Raw genomic sequence first — 15,110 nt, 5'->3', positions numbered from 1 at the left:
TATTATCAATAATAATTTCTCTATTATAATATTATAATATTATCTAATATTATTTTTTAGGTACCACTTGCATTTTCACCTTAAAAAAAATCAAACGTAAGCAGAATGATTTTTTTTCCCTTTAACATATTTTAGCACTGTTTATGACATGTATATGACCTAAAAACCCTTAAATTTTTAGCTTTATATCCTCACATATTTTTCTCTTCCATTTCTAAGGCTAGATTCCTCTGATTCTGAAATATACTGAATGACTCACAAAGGATGAGACAAGAGAGTCCCCATTATGGCAGCCAAACTACAGAAACTTCAAAAGCATTATTAAAGATAATATATTCTATCTAGATGCCAAAATAAGCTGTTTTTCCCAACCCTTTAAAAACCATGTATCAAAATCCTTATGACAGAATGAAATGCAGTTTACCTTACAATGAACTATCAACCTTGGCTGGGCTGTTATATTTCCTGATTCATCCAGTACTTCAACCTGGAAGGGGAAAGCTGTACCATTTTCAATCTTTAGAATTTCTGAATCTGGTTTTACTTTCAATCGATGAGGAGGCCCTGTAAAAACGCACAATTGAAGAACAGAGGCTGTATCTTAACTTGTGAGACACTGGATTTCAGTTTGTGCTATCTCACAAAGTTTTTAAAGCTGGCTACCAAGAAATTTGTGGTAACAAACCATTATATTAGTTAGGCAAACAGGATGAACATCAAACATACACAAAGTGTAAACACATGATATATTACTTATAGCTATTTAATCCATTTAGTGTTTACATACTGTATGGATTCATGTTCATCAACAAGAATCTTGGAGCTTCCTCCTAGTATGTTAAAACCAAAAATATCAATGTTCAGATATCTGATCAATGGTCATGTCCAGCAGCTCAATTACCAAAGCTACCACAGCTACAACTTCCATGTAAATACAAGCCAAGAAAGTTTTATTGACATTATTTGCATATTAAAGTGGAATTATTTTAAGTAAGGCTACCTCCTGGAACATATAATTATTCTCTAAGCTTTAAAAGCAGGAAGATGTAATAGATTACTATTAAAAGACAAGTTCTGAAGGACTGAAGAAGGCCGTTTTTCAGAAACATCCTTTATGCATTATTCATTAAAACTTCCATTTCAAACTCACTGGCTGAAAAGCAAGACAGACCAAAGTAGCTTTTATTCACTCCTTCCTCAAAAAACAGCTTTAAAAGCCAAAGATAAGTCCAGTGAGAAGAAAGAAGTAGTGAAGCATCTCTACTGCCAAAAGCTAAAGATTCTAATGAAGGATGAAGTTGCCTTTAGTCCAGAGTAAATAACCAAGCAATACAAAATACAATCTGTCTCAAGTCAGACTGTTCCACTGCATCCTCTACATGAAGGCTGAACTCCTCAAAAGATAAATAATAATGGAATAAATTAAACACTGTTGGCCTAATAAAGCTTGAAGTCACAACTTCTCTGCAAAATGAGATGTTATAGCCTGAAGTCTGTTAATCTGGGAGGCCAAAAAGTCAGCCTTCAAACTATACCTTATCTCCCAAATCCAGAAAAACCCAGGTAACAAGGGATAATAAGTATCATGCAAGGGAATCCTCAGCATGAAGATATCAACAAAATATAAAATTCTAGTACAGGCTGTGGACTTACAGACATATATATGCCTCTCTTTCATTATGACAGTCAACATGTAACAGTGAAAGTTTCAAACACAATACCAACTGCCAAAGCATCCCCCCTTTGTTGAGGCAAGAAACTGCATGAGCACTAATGCATTCACAACATGCTTTTCACAGGGAGAACAGGTCAATGCAGATTAGTACAGGTTAATGGGCTTAATGCTGTAGAAAATCAAGAATATAAACAAATTCATTCAGTATCACTGTATTAGAAAGATATTTAAAAAATCAGTCTCAAGCAAGCAGAAAAATTCTAGCTGCTAAAATCACAGACAAGATTGGACTGTGAGTTTGATGTTACTCCTGACAACAACATGCCCTTCACTTTATTTAGTTTCAGTTATCACTTGGATGAGCTAGAATATCCTTTTTTATGTGTCACTAAATTTTTTACCTTCTTGGGAGAAGCAGCATCTCATTAATAGTGTTAGAATAAAGTGCAACAGAAAGTCACTAAATTTTTTAAGAGTACTTACCAGGCTGCAATCTTATTTTAAAGATTTGTGTGTCTTCTTTCAAACCAGGGAGAGTAACCTTCAGATTAAAGTTCTAGTGGAAAGAGTATTTTAAATATTAACTTGAAACAAAACCAGATCACAAATTAACTCACATACTCAATTCATATATATGTAAATTTCAGAAGTCTATCCAAATTTTCTCACGCTCCTACATAAATCAAGGTATTTTTCCTGTACTAAAAATCTTGCCTTTTCATGTTACTATACCCAGAGATGCTCAATCTAGGATCTGCATGTTAAACTATATGATTCTAAAACCATTAAAAGCAGCTATCATAACTTGTGGTTTCCTGCTTAGAGGCTGTTTCAGTGGGGAATAGATCAGTTATAAAAACAGTTCTAAAAAGAGTCTTCAAGTTCTGTGTTCATTATTCCTTAGCTAATTGCCCAAAGCAAGCCACCACAATTATCATCCAGTCCATGTATGAATAAGGCCGTAAGAAAAACAACTTCTGAAGAACCGCATTACTAAAACCGATTATCATATTAAAATCAGAGAATGAAACAGTCTAATCAATAATCTTAAAAGCTCCAGCTTTAAGAAAACTAGTTGCACTGCAGATATATGAATTTCGTATTTTATATATTTGAGACTATTTAGCTGCAATTCATGAACTGTCAGTTTTACATGTTCAGAAATGCTGCCTCTGGGAAGGTTTAGTTTCCTGGCTTAAGCCCTTCCTATGCCTGGCAGGGTATGCGCAACATCAACACCTTGTAGACTGGATGAAAATGAGCAGGCAATTCTTCTGGTTTGCTGGGTAAGAGAAAGTGCAGTGAGGCCTGGGCTGGTGCATCACAACTGCAGCCCCATCAAAACACATGAGCTCAGCAACTGATGGCTGGCCACACAGGTGCATGAAACTGTCCAGCTCTGACTGGCCAGCCAACTAACTACATTTATCTGTCTACAAGCCAACCAGCACATACCAGCTGGGGCCCCATTAAACCAAATGGTGAATCACTGGAACAGGGGAAGGCAAAATATACTGATGTCAGATGTTGAGGGACTGGGGAAGGGGGGGAGTCTTGGGGATGGGGCCAAGGAGTGAAGTGAAAAATAAGGTAGGGAATAAAAACCGAGGAAACCAGTATAACTGACAGCTGATGTTTAATGTTAGTAAGTTTAATTCTTCAGGAGTTCATTCTATCAAACTGTATTTATGCACTAGACACACCTCTTATACATCCCTCTTTTTTTTTTTAGTTTCAAACTCTTTTCTGCAATACTAATTTTTTACTTAACGCTGTCTTCTGTGATTTAGCATACTGGGTACACTCTACCCCATACCCAAGTGTTGCTCAGCTGCTCTCACTCCAGTCCCATCAGCTAAAAGCATGCAGCTGTGGAAAAGAAAAGTTGCTCCAGGTAGAGCTGTAAGAGATCATTTGAAAATACCCCAACAAATACCAACAGCCATTATTGTAGGCCAAACTTAGCTAACACCATGTGACAATCTATTTTACACAAAAATTACTTGCTCTGTGTGTGTGTGGGTTTTGTTTATTAGTTTGGTTTGTTTTTTCCTTAAATATATTACTTCAAGTTTAAATTCATTAGCCTACCTTGCCCTGGCAACTATTTATACAGCCTTTAGCAATGACACCTTTAATGACGCACTTTGTGCCTGTAGTTATTTCTTCATACTGCAATGTCAATCCACTAGAAAAATACATAGAAAACAAACTAGAATCAATTTACAAATAAACACAGTGTTTTAATACAAGATACTTTCAGATATTCTCATGGAAATAAAAGAAAAAAAAAAGCAAGTTAATTTATGTGAAAAGTATCCAATATATTACTCACACAATCCCCAAAGAATTACTGTATCAATGTCACATGAAGAAAGGACAAACCCTCTCCCCAAGAGCCCCCAAAAGACGGCTGCATTACCTAGCTTCAAGAATTGGTTTAATATTAGTTGTCAACTGTGTTGCATGACCAAATTCATCCTGCAATTCCAAAGGAATATTAAAAGGTACTCCAATTCGGAACGGAAGCTCCAAAAGTCCCACTGAAAATTTCTCTGGCTTGCCCTCTAAGAGAAAAGAATAATATATTTTTAGAAGAAATTATGCGTATTTGCTGGCTTTTTCTTATTGATGGCAACTAAATCACCAAGTGGTTTTCAGCCTCAAATTAAACAAGCTGTTCAGAATACTGTTGTAAACAAAATCATGCTTTTGGTCTATTTTAAATTACAGTAACAAAAAAGCAATAGTTAAAACATAACAGCAGTATACAACAAAACAGGACATATACGACAAAACAGTATATAACAAAACAGGACAGCTAAAACTTTCAAAACACTTAGAACATCCATACAGCACCTGAAAGCAGACAAGTTCCTGTGGATATCTTTTCTTAAACATTTAATTGCTTTAATTCTGTTCAAATAAATTCATTCATGCAACAAAATATTTTTGTTCGACAACTATCCCAAATGTGAGAAATAAAGATGAGTAACGATGAGCATTTGAAAAAAGAAATGTAAGAAAATCCTTCCTGTGAAATCTGGCCCTGTTATGTTGCCTCCAATTAGGTACTAAAAAATGAGACCAAGTAGACTGGTACAAATGAGGGCTTGTAAATCAGTGTAATGTTTTGTGGAATCTAACTATCTTGGCCTCTGAAAAAAGAAGCAATGCAGTGCTGAGCTACATGGTAGATAAATATCCTATCAAATTATTTCAGACACAAATCAACAGCTACTTTTAATACCTACCAGTATCATTACCAGAGAGCTGCTTTTCACAAGAGATGTGAAAACCATGAAGGGAGGGAAAATGTTACCTTGTATTGGCCAAAATTATTTCTTGGTTACAATAACAAAAATACCTCAACTTTACAGTGTTTACAATTTTGTGTACAAGTGAGTGATAAAACCATAAAATGAACTGACAAAAATAAAAGAACTTCTGCACTGTCGAAGAGAGTAACTACCAAAAGTGTGTTAAAAGTTCCAAACTGTTAGCCCATTAGATTTTTAGTGTGTCTACTCCTTTCGGAGGAGATTTGTTCATTTCAACTGTTGTGGCCAAGGGAACCTAATTGAAGTCTGCCATGCTGGGGAAAATCACAGTTGTATTGAGAAAAAGTTTTTAAAATACAGAATGAAACTTTGCAGCTTTTAAGATACTATTTTTGCTTAGATAAAGAAGGAGCAGACAAGGTTCGTTTCTGTATTTATTCAGAGAAAGAGCTTCCTCCCCTGCCCTAGAACTTCACAGAAGTATCTTGATACTTCAATGCCAGGTTTTCAAACATATGTTTAAATAATTAGTCTTTTCAAGTAATGCCAAACAGTTTTTTCTGTATTATCATACAAGAATACTTCTCTCTATTCTGCCAATACTTTTGCAGAAGCTTTTAGAAGAATATGCTACAAAGAACTCTTTTCTGCCTAAAGGGTTTGCATTCAAAGCCTCTAGTTTTGTGGAAAAAATGTGAGGCTATTGAAGGCATCTATTTTTTTCTCTATCTTCTTGGAAACAGATGTTCGTTCTACCTCCTCAATCTGTGGCAAAAAATATCCATTTAATACTACATGCAAAGGCAGTGGTATTTTTTGCCTTCCGCTCTCCCTGTCCCCCTTGTAGATAAAGCTCACAGACCAGATGAGGTTGGAAGGGCTGCCTGGAGATCATCTTAACCAAGTCACCCCTGGCTCAAGTCAGGTCAGCTACCCAGACCATGTCCAGACAGCTTCTGAATGTCGCTAAGAATGGAGACCCCACAATGTCTTGGGCAACCTGCACCTAGTCACCCTCTAGAGTGAGGTGCTCAGTCAACTTCATAGTGAAAAAGCGTTTCCTGGTGTTCATCTCCCTTCATGTCTTTACAGACATGAGGTACCCATGTATCTTCCCCAGGTGGAACAGCCTCAGCTCTCATAGCTTTTCTTGACATGAGAGATCATAGAATCACAGATAATCTAGTTCTACCGCCCCTGCCACGGGCAGGGACATCTTCCCCATCTGACCTGGCCTTCAACACTGCCAGCGATGGGGCAGCCAGAGCTTCTCTGGGCAATCTGTCAGCCCCCTTATCATCTTCATGGCCCTTTCTGGACTCTCTGCAGTATGTCCATGTGTGTTGGAATGTGCCCAGAACTGGACACAGTACTGCAATCATGGCTTCACCAGTCCTGAGTAGAGAACAAGGCTCACATCCTCCAACCTGGTGGCAGCACTCCTAATGGAGCTCATTATGGCTCATAAGACTTACGTACAACCAGCTTGCTTACATATTCCCTGACCTGATACTCTTTCACTAAAGGTATGTATTCCTTGCTCCAACTTCCACAGGTCTCTGCAGTCTGTGATTCCTGAAGGTCCACCTTGCTAGTAAATACTAAGACAAACAAGGCGTTCAGTACCTTTTCCATGTCCTGTGTCCCCTGCCTCATTCAACAGCAGGCTCATGTTCACCCAAGTCATTCTTTTGTCACCCATACATATTTGTAGAAGCTCATCTTGTTACCTTCTCTATCCCTTGCCAGGGATTCCAGTTTCAGTTCCAATTGACTTCGGCTCCCTTAATCCTATCTATGCAAGCCTGGATAGCATCTCTGTATTCCTCCCAGGTTACCTGTCCCCACTTCTACCTTCTACATACTACTTTTCTGCATTGAGTTTTGCCAGGAGCTCCTGGTTGAACCATTGCAGGCCTCCTGGCATTTTTGCCTGATTCCTGGTCATTGGGATGGACTAGATTTAAGCTTGGAGGAGGTGATCTGTGAAAATTAACCAGCTTTCTTGGGCTACCTTTTCATCCAGGGCCTTACCCCATGAAACTTCACCAGACCGATCTTTAAGGAGGCCGCAGTCTTCTCTCACAAAGTCCAGGGTTGTGGGCTTCCTTTTTGCCCTCCTCCTTCATGATTCTTAAAGCTACTATCTCATGGTCACAACAGCCAAGGCTGCCTTCAACCTTCACATCCCCAGTGAGTCCCTCCTTGTTTATAAGTATGAGGTCCACCAGAGCACCCCTCCTTATTGGTTCCTTTATCACTTGAGCTGGGAAGTTGTCATTGATGCACTCCAGGAACATCCTGAATTGCTTACGCCCTCCTGTGTTGTCTCTCCAGCAGATATAGCTTCCAGGGTAGCTGAAGTCCACCACAAAGGCCAAAGTCTGCAAACAAAATGTTGCTTCCAGCTGTCTGCAGAAGGCCTCATTCACTTGTTCTTCTTGGTCAGGTGGCCTATAGCAAATACTGACTATGGTGTCATCCATACTGGTTTGCTCTTTAATACTCACTTGGAAGATCTTAGTTAGCTCATCATCCATTGCCAGGCAGAGCTCCATATATTCCAGCTGTTCACTTACATAAGAGGCACCTTAATGGTCTTCCTGGTCTGTCTTTCATCCATTGCAACATTGCCGTTATGTAAGCCATCCCACCACATCTCAATGATTCTAGCAATGTTGCAGTCCTGCTATTTCTAATTCACCATGTTTATTTCCCATGCTACATGCATTAGTGTACATGCAGTTCAGAGATCTTCATAAAAGGGTGAGTCTTGGTGATGAGATAGTGCAGGGGATGTATAATCTGTAGTTAGCATGTATTTTTGCAGATTAATTTTGCAAGTAAATAGCTACAGATTTTTTTTAAGTTGTGTTATGATATATGGAATCAAAAGTATGCTTTGTTTTTAAACCTATGAAATCTCATTTACAGCTAACAATACTCCCTTCTAATTTAAAAAGTTAATTATATTTCATATTTCTGGACAGAAAGAGCAACTACAAACTAGCCTATAGGCTCTACCCCTTTTCATAAATAGATGTCTATTTTCCCTGGAAATGCAGTCTTTCCAGCAAAAGAAATAAAACTTCTTCAAGAAATCACAGAATCATTTAGGTTAGAGAAAGAATATTTAAGATCATCGTGTTCAAGTGTTAACCTAAGACAACCTACTAGCAAGGCTGTACCTCAATTACAATGGAACCAAATATATCTTACAGGCTTCAATAGTGTCATTAAGATGGGAATCTATGAATTTTGTTGGGAAGATATGATCAGATACATAGCATTTTAGCCCACATACATACAAGAGTGTCTGGCAAGATAGAGTAACATCAGACATAATTAATGGTATTATTTCTATTCTGGTATTGCAGTAAGTATTTTATGGTGGTTAATCCAAAGATACACACCCATTACAACTAAATGAGAATTTAATTTTGCATAGGACTCTTCTTTCAATTAAAATGAAGACAACAAAAAACTTCAGTCTCAACATGTATATTTTAAATGTATAATCTGTTTTTGAATGAGTTTCTCCTTGTGGTTTATGCATGAAAGTTGGCCTAAAAAATATCAGTTTTATGAAATAATATTTATGCCAATGGCATCAGGAAAAAAGGGTGAATCTAATTAAGTAGAAGTTTATTTTTGTTAAGTACATTTGGAAAAGTTCACAGCAGGGAAAAGTTTCTGATTCTGTTAGTACTTTTTGTAGAACTAACTGTATAGCACAGCCAACATGTTACAGGTGAGATCAAAATCTATTAGGCAAAAATCGCTTTTTCCTGCAAATTTCATTATTTGACATGCAAATGCTGCTTTCAAGTACTGAAAATTACCTCTCCATGAAAACACGAGTAATTTTGATATACAATGACTCAAATAGAGACACGAAAAGAAAACTGGAATGACTAGATTTCTTACCTATAATAGTAAATTTAAAGATTTTAGATGGTAGAGGCCTTCCTGCGTAAGTGTCTGCATTACTTTCGTTCAATACTACTTGCAGTTTCAAGGTATAGTTCCCAAGTTTCTGAAGATTTTCTAAACAGAAATACAAATACAATTAGAAAGCAAACCAAGAAAAATTATAAATGAACTGAAAATATAATGTATGGGAACTTACCCATTTTTTTAAACCAGTATGGCCATTTGCCTCCATGCTGACTGATATGGGAAATTATTTCTTTATTCCCAGTAGGTGCTGCAAAATAAACAATTAGCTACATGTAATTAGATTTTACACCATAATTGTTCATTTTTTTCAAGTATTACTTATCACTCATTGTTAAGTATTACTATCACCTCTAAATCTAATAAATATAAATTCAGCCTCATACTTAATCATGTTGGTTACATATAAAAAAGAAAAATTCCCTACCTAATCCCATTTTAATTAAAAATTGCTAGCCTCAGACATATTAGACTGAAAGCAGCAGATTTGTAAAGTTGAATTTTGTTAGTTCTTTGGTTGTATGCTCCCTGTGAAGTATGATCACTTGTAGGGTGTGCACTCCATGCTGGCAACTGGTCAGCTATCAACATGGCTTGCTAAATGGGAGCCATGGCACAAATGTGCAGTTGACTGAATGTATAATCGAGGAAAGAAGAACATACCTTTTTTTCTCCTAATTAAGAACACCAGTGACTGGTTCTATAACCTATCATAAATACAGGAACACATTCAAGAGGCACTTATATATATATTAAGTATATATTACAATTTAGTATATTTAAGATATTAATATTTTACAAAGAAAATATGTATATATGCTTTATTTGTAATATATCTTAATATTTATTTTATTTCTATCTTAATTGTAATAAATACAGAATGCAACTGTAGTAAGATTACACAGCATAAAAAGAAATGAAGTAATTCAGTTGTTTATTGTCTGAAACCTTTTGGAAACAAATGTTCTTCTAAAGAGGAAAAGGTATCTTATACTTGCAGGATTATTACAACGCCAATGTTCGCTTCTCATGTAAACAAGGTTTCCATGTATAACATTCTGAAAACAATAGATAACTAAATGTCCCTGTTATGGTGTAATATAAATCCTTGGGGAGTACAGACAGAGGAAGAACATCTGTAATTTTGTTTTGAATTACGTATTAATAGCCAATAGCCATAGGCTTCCTGATCTGGGAAAATTCAATGGTGCATGTGTGAGACAGATGCATCTCAACTGCATTTCCGACTGTGGCTTACAAGAGGGAATTAGCAAGATAATTGTTTGGTCAAAAGAACAGTCAACAAAGTTCTAAAATAAATACTTCAGCAATAAAAACAGTTTGCTTATTGGTTCAACCCCCCTGAAAAGATGCTTTAGTATTGCCACACAGATTGCCACAGCACCTACTTGAGTATTTTAACAGGTACCTGCAATTTATATGAGGCTATTGGCAAATACAATCTCATAATCTGTATTATGTGAACATTCTTTTTCAATTCCGATTTCTTAATGCCCCAGCACACCAGCTTGGACAATGAACAAGCAGACAATCCCCATACAAGTGCCACTAAAACACCAAGTGTTGTCCTATGACAAGAATACTGAACTGAAGCTAAGATAGCTCCATTTAGTTTCCTTTGACATGTATCACTACAGTAACCTCAGTGCTTCAGAAAGATATTTTTACAACTCTTATCATACAAAGGAATTGGATTTTCCTATTGTATATGGAAAGAAACAAGGCAAACAAGACTAAGTTTCTGTAAATTTTAGATTTATATCACACATGTAGGGTTGGAGTTTTCAGAGAACTTATCATTCTAATTCTGTGTTCAACACACAACTGACCAATTTCAGCTGCCTCAGAAAGAATGCAGTTCAACAAATGCAGTGTAAAAGTATTAAGTGAAGTACCTATACAACAGAAACCATGAAACAGTAGCTCACACAAACTCGATCTTGCAAAACTCCTAAGTGACTTTACATTAGAAATTCAACAAGTGTGGTCCCTACTTTTATGCAGCTTGTGTGAATTTCTATGTTAGAAATGGTATCCATTCTAACCATATTCTTATGTATATTAGTTTGGAACTGATAGGCCCTCATTACATGTGACAGAAGATGCAATCATAATACAGCATTTAACCATCAGGCACTTGCCATTGAAGTGATTGCCATTTCATGAAATGTGGCTCTGGAGTGCTATATGCTCTGATGCGGTATTGTCCTTAAAATTAACAGCTATATCCATCTACCAAATTCTAACATGTAATACGTATATACACAAAAAAAATGCATTATCCACTATCAATTTTTAAAATAGTAAAGAATCAGTTAAATATACGGAAATACTTACAATGTAAAATAACCTTGAGTTCAACAAGAAGTTTCTTTGAACCTCCATGGCTTGTACCCGGAAGTTTTTGCATTGCTTCGCCTTTTTTGTTCAAAATTTCTATTCTTAATGCCCCTGTATGTAAAAGGAAAAATGTTGAACTGTTAAAATATGCTGTGTATTATAAGTGATTGGAGATTTCTGTATGTTTTTTTTCAACAAGAATGCATAATATATTTTTAAAAGGATATTTTAATTTTTTGTATTTGGAAAAAAAAAATATACCTATTGGTGTACCAGCAAATCTTGTTTCATTTGGTAATAACTCATCTCCTTCAGGCCACGTTACTGATAATTTGTCAGGAAGTCTAGTGAAAAAGAAAGTGTGAACAGTTTTTCCACAAATTAGAAAACCAGGGTAATTTACCTTTAGTAGAATATACATGAAGCTATTTTTCTGGGGAGGATGACACCAGACTATTTCTTACAGATTTTGACTTGCACGTTTTGTTGCTACTGAAACAGCTGACTACTTTCCCATTTCCCTGAAAAATACTAAAACTGTTATTAGGAACATTACAAGTAAGTAATTACAATTTAGAGCTTACCTTGCCATTTCATCCTCTATGTATTTTTTAACAGCTTTTTCAGACACTGTTCTGTCAAGCTTTGAGATTGGAATAGTCTTCATTTCAGCATACAATGCCTGAGGTTCCTGAAGCAAAAAGGTTGTGTACAGTTATAAATAGCCCAATTATAGTATATCAGATAAGAAATACCTGTCTATGCAGGGACTAAACAAGTTCGCATAGACATAATGCAATATAACAAATAACTACCTGGTGACACCACAAGACACTACTAAAATTTGCTGAAATCACAAGGGTTAAGAATAGATGCATAACATGCAATTGATATCAAGTGTGATACTCTATTTCATATGCAAATTTAAGTAAATGAGGTCACTGATAATGAATAATAATCTTACTATATTTACAGTAAAACTAACGGAATTGAGTAGTTCTATTATTTCTAGACTGTTGACTCTCAAAAGAACCCCCCACAGTAATTTTCGCCATCATTTAAATACATCTGACCCAGGATTATGTTTAAAGATTCCATCCACACTAGCTGTGTGAATCCTTTTTATATTTGCCTTACCAAAGCAATTTGAACCTCTCCTCCAGTGGCAAATATGTCCCCATCATGCTCTCCATACAAAAAAAATTTCTCAATAGTTCCATAGAATATTGGAAGAGTCTTAACAGTTTTCACCTGAGAAGACAATAATTAACATAAATACATTGCTTCTGCATCAAATGCATAGTATTTGCCTTTTATAGGGTTCAAATGCTCTATTACAAAACAAACAACTAACTTACCAGCTGTCCGGTTTTGTATGTTCTTCCATCCCACTCTACTGCAGCATAAACTGTCCAAGGGCTCTGCATTCTTTTGGATGGTAAATCAGTACGTGTAGTTACTCCTTTAAAGACTGTAAATTTTATCTGTTTGTCATATTTTTCATGACAGTCTTTGAGCCACAAAGCAAATTCTCTGTCAATTTTCATTCGCTGCTCCTATAGATAGATTACAAAATAAATACATTTTGCTAATGTATGACAAAATTTAAATCTGTCAGTTCCAGATGTGTGAACAATTATGAATACAGTGATACTGCACTCAAACAAAACCAGATTCTTGGAAACATTATGAAATTCTAGGAAATCTATACTTCAGAGAAAGTGTTTCCCTCAGCACCCATATTCTTATATGAAGAGAGTCTTTCCACAAGAACTGTTATGTAACAACAAAAGTCATTATTTAAGAAAACAAAAGGAAACAGAGTGAATTTTTTTTATAGGTGTAAGCTTTAGTACTCACTAGAACTTCAGTACTCACTAAAACTCACTAAAACAGAAGTATCTGCTACAAAGTCTTGTAAAAGTGCTCAAGGTGAACTGTTCAGAATCCAGGTAATCAGTGACACAAACAAATGCCCAGTATATAAAGGTTTCTATATCATATGCATTAAATTCATCAGCAAGAAATACCTAACGGAATGGTTACCTGTCCATTGAAGATTCTCGTGAACAGAGTATTCTTATCTTTTAGCTTCAGCTCCAGATCCATGAAGGTGAGTTTGTTTGTGCTGACTTGGAACTTATCATTGGTAAATAATGCACCAGAAATTCTGTTATAGCATTCAATTGGTGCCAATCCTCTCTTCTTTGGAGGAGCACACCAGTCAAAACTTAAAACAGAAGAAAACAGACATTAAAACCCTTCTTTATAAAGAGGTTTATATTATAGAAACAGACTGGTTTGCATAGCAGAAACAGATTACCACTTACTCTTCCACAGTCGTGTATGGTATTAACCTTCCATTCCAAAAACATTCAAAAATAGGCCTTTTTCCTCTGGCACCCTTTTCTACTATAATGCAGTCATCTTCATCATCATCATCATCATCATCATTTAATTCTTGATTAAAAAGAAGACAGTCTCCATGAATAAATCTCTTAAAACCCCTAATATTATCATCAAAACTGAGCATAGTCTAAGTTAACAATAATCTACACTTATTAAGATAGACAGAGTAGCAGTACACTTGATATCAAGCTAAGCTATATATATTAGGATTAATTTTTTTTTCCTGTTTAAAGAATGCCAAGCAGAAAAACTAAGGAAAGTTAAGGAAAAAATTTAAACAGGGATTGAGTATTATTATTTTTATTTCATTAAAACAGAGTAGTAGAATTGTCTGTTACAGGACTGATGAGCAGCAAAATATGTCACTCACTTGATGGAAAACATGGATCATCAGGGTATGTTTCTTTATCATACAGGAACGGATGATATCGGATGATGCCTTCCACTATACCTTCTCCTTCAAAATGTGCCTTAAACTCAAAACTGTCTGCTGCAGTATTTATATACAATGTTTGCATGTCATCTTTGATCTCCCTAAGATTGACAATCTTTGGTACTTTTCCTTTTTCAAACATTGAAATCTGGAAAAATATAAAACAAGTTGATTTTCCTTAGGCCAAAAAACCTACAGTAACTAGCATTTGTGACATTTATCTTAGCTGTTAGCAGAATAACTTAGTTTCTATAGTGCAAGGATAAATAGTATTACTTTTAAAAAATTAAATTACATAAATATCTTTAAATGCTGTAGTTCAAAATGCATGATTAAAGACGAACAGGCACAATATAAAGTAAGTTGCTGCAAAAAAAAATTTTGACTAATAAGTATATAAGCTCTTACCTGAATGTCAATGTTGTTGAAAGGGCTTATGTCTTTCGCTGCAGCATATGTTTCATTTCCTTTTGGTCCGTGGATATAATAGTGATAGATGTGTCTGAAATAAAAGTGAAAAATAAATCTCCAGAAGTAAAATTAAAAAATTAGCACATTATTACTTTCAAAAATCTAAATAAACCATATTTTTCTTAAAATACAGCTGGTTCACTGCATTGTTACAAATCAACTCCATGACAACATGTATATCTGGTACAGAAGATTTACTAAAGGGTATGACTCCTTTTTGCTCCTTTCAACTCTCATCTCTTTCATGCAGAATCATATTAGGATAATTTTTTTATTTATGAACATTACAAATTGGAAAATGATATATGTATGTAAAAAAAAAATTATAATTGCTACACTGCTACAGAATCTTTACATCAAAGTGCAAACTAATAAAACTACTGTAATTTGTTCTGCACTCTGGAGATGAAAAAGAATTAAAGCCAAAAACTTTCCACATATCATTTCCAATATCAGTTTTGTACTGACCATTTAATCATAACAGAAACATTTAAGAAACAAGTAATTTATATAAAAAAAGGAT

The 15,110-nt window shown here is 35.4% G+C and overlaps 1 protein-coding gene across 1 annotated transcript in view; it reads right to left on the bottom strand.

Moving 5' to 3' along the window:
* The window catches only part of SMCHD1 (structural maintenance of chromosomes flexible hinge domain containing 1), a 69,861-nt gene that overhangs the window by 34,880 nt on the left and 19,871 nt on the right, over window positions 1-15,110 (bottom strand). The window contains exons 9-23 of the mRNA XM_031052844.2: window positions 14,525-14,618; window positions 14,054-14,264; window positions 13,605-13,734; window positions 13,321-13,504; window positions 12,633-12,830; window positions 12,412-12,525; window positions 11,859-11,965; window positions 11,536-11,618; window positions 11,272-11,385; window positions 9,086-9,163; window positions 8,884-9,003; window positions 4,098-4,242; window positions 3,767-3,863; window positions 2,159-2,231; window positions 425-564 (exon numbers count right to left, since the gene is read on the bottom strand). Coding sequence (XP_030908704.2) covers window positions 425-564; window positions 2,159-2,231; window positions 3,767-3,863; window positions 4,098-4,242; window positions 8,884-9,003; window positions 9,086-9,163; window positions 11,272-11,385; window positions 11,536-11,618; window positions 11,859-11,965; window positions 12,412-12,525; window positions 12,633-12,830; window positions 13,321-13,504; window positions 13,605-13,734; window positions 14,054-14,264; window positions 14,525-14,618 — 1,888 coding nt within the window. The remainder of the gene's footprint in view (window positions 1-424; window positions 565-2,158; window positions 2,232-3,766; window positions 3,864-4,097; window positions 4,243-8,883; window positions 9,004-9,085; window positions 9,164-11,271; window positions 11,386-11,535; window positions 11,619-11,858; window positions 11,966-12,411; window positions 12,526-12,632; window positions 12,831-13,320; window positions 13,505-13,604; window positions 13,735-14,053; window positions 14,265-14,524; window positions 14,619-15,110) is intronic.

Source organism: Melopsittacus undulatus, chromosome 1 (assembly GCF_012275295.1).
Source record: "Melopsittacus undulatus isolate bMelUnd1 chromosome 1, bMelUnd1.mat.Z, whole genome shotgun sequence".
NCBI lineage: Eukaryota > Metazoa > Chordata > Aves > Psittaciformes > Psittaculidae > Melopsittacus > Melopsittacus undulatus.
This window is presented reverse-complemented; position numbering and strand designations above follow the sequence as displayed.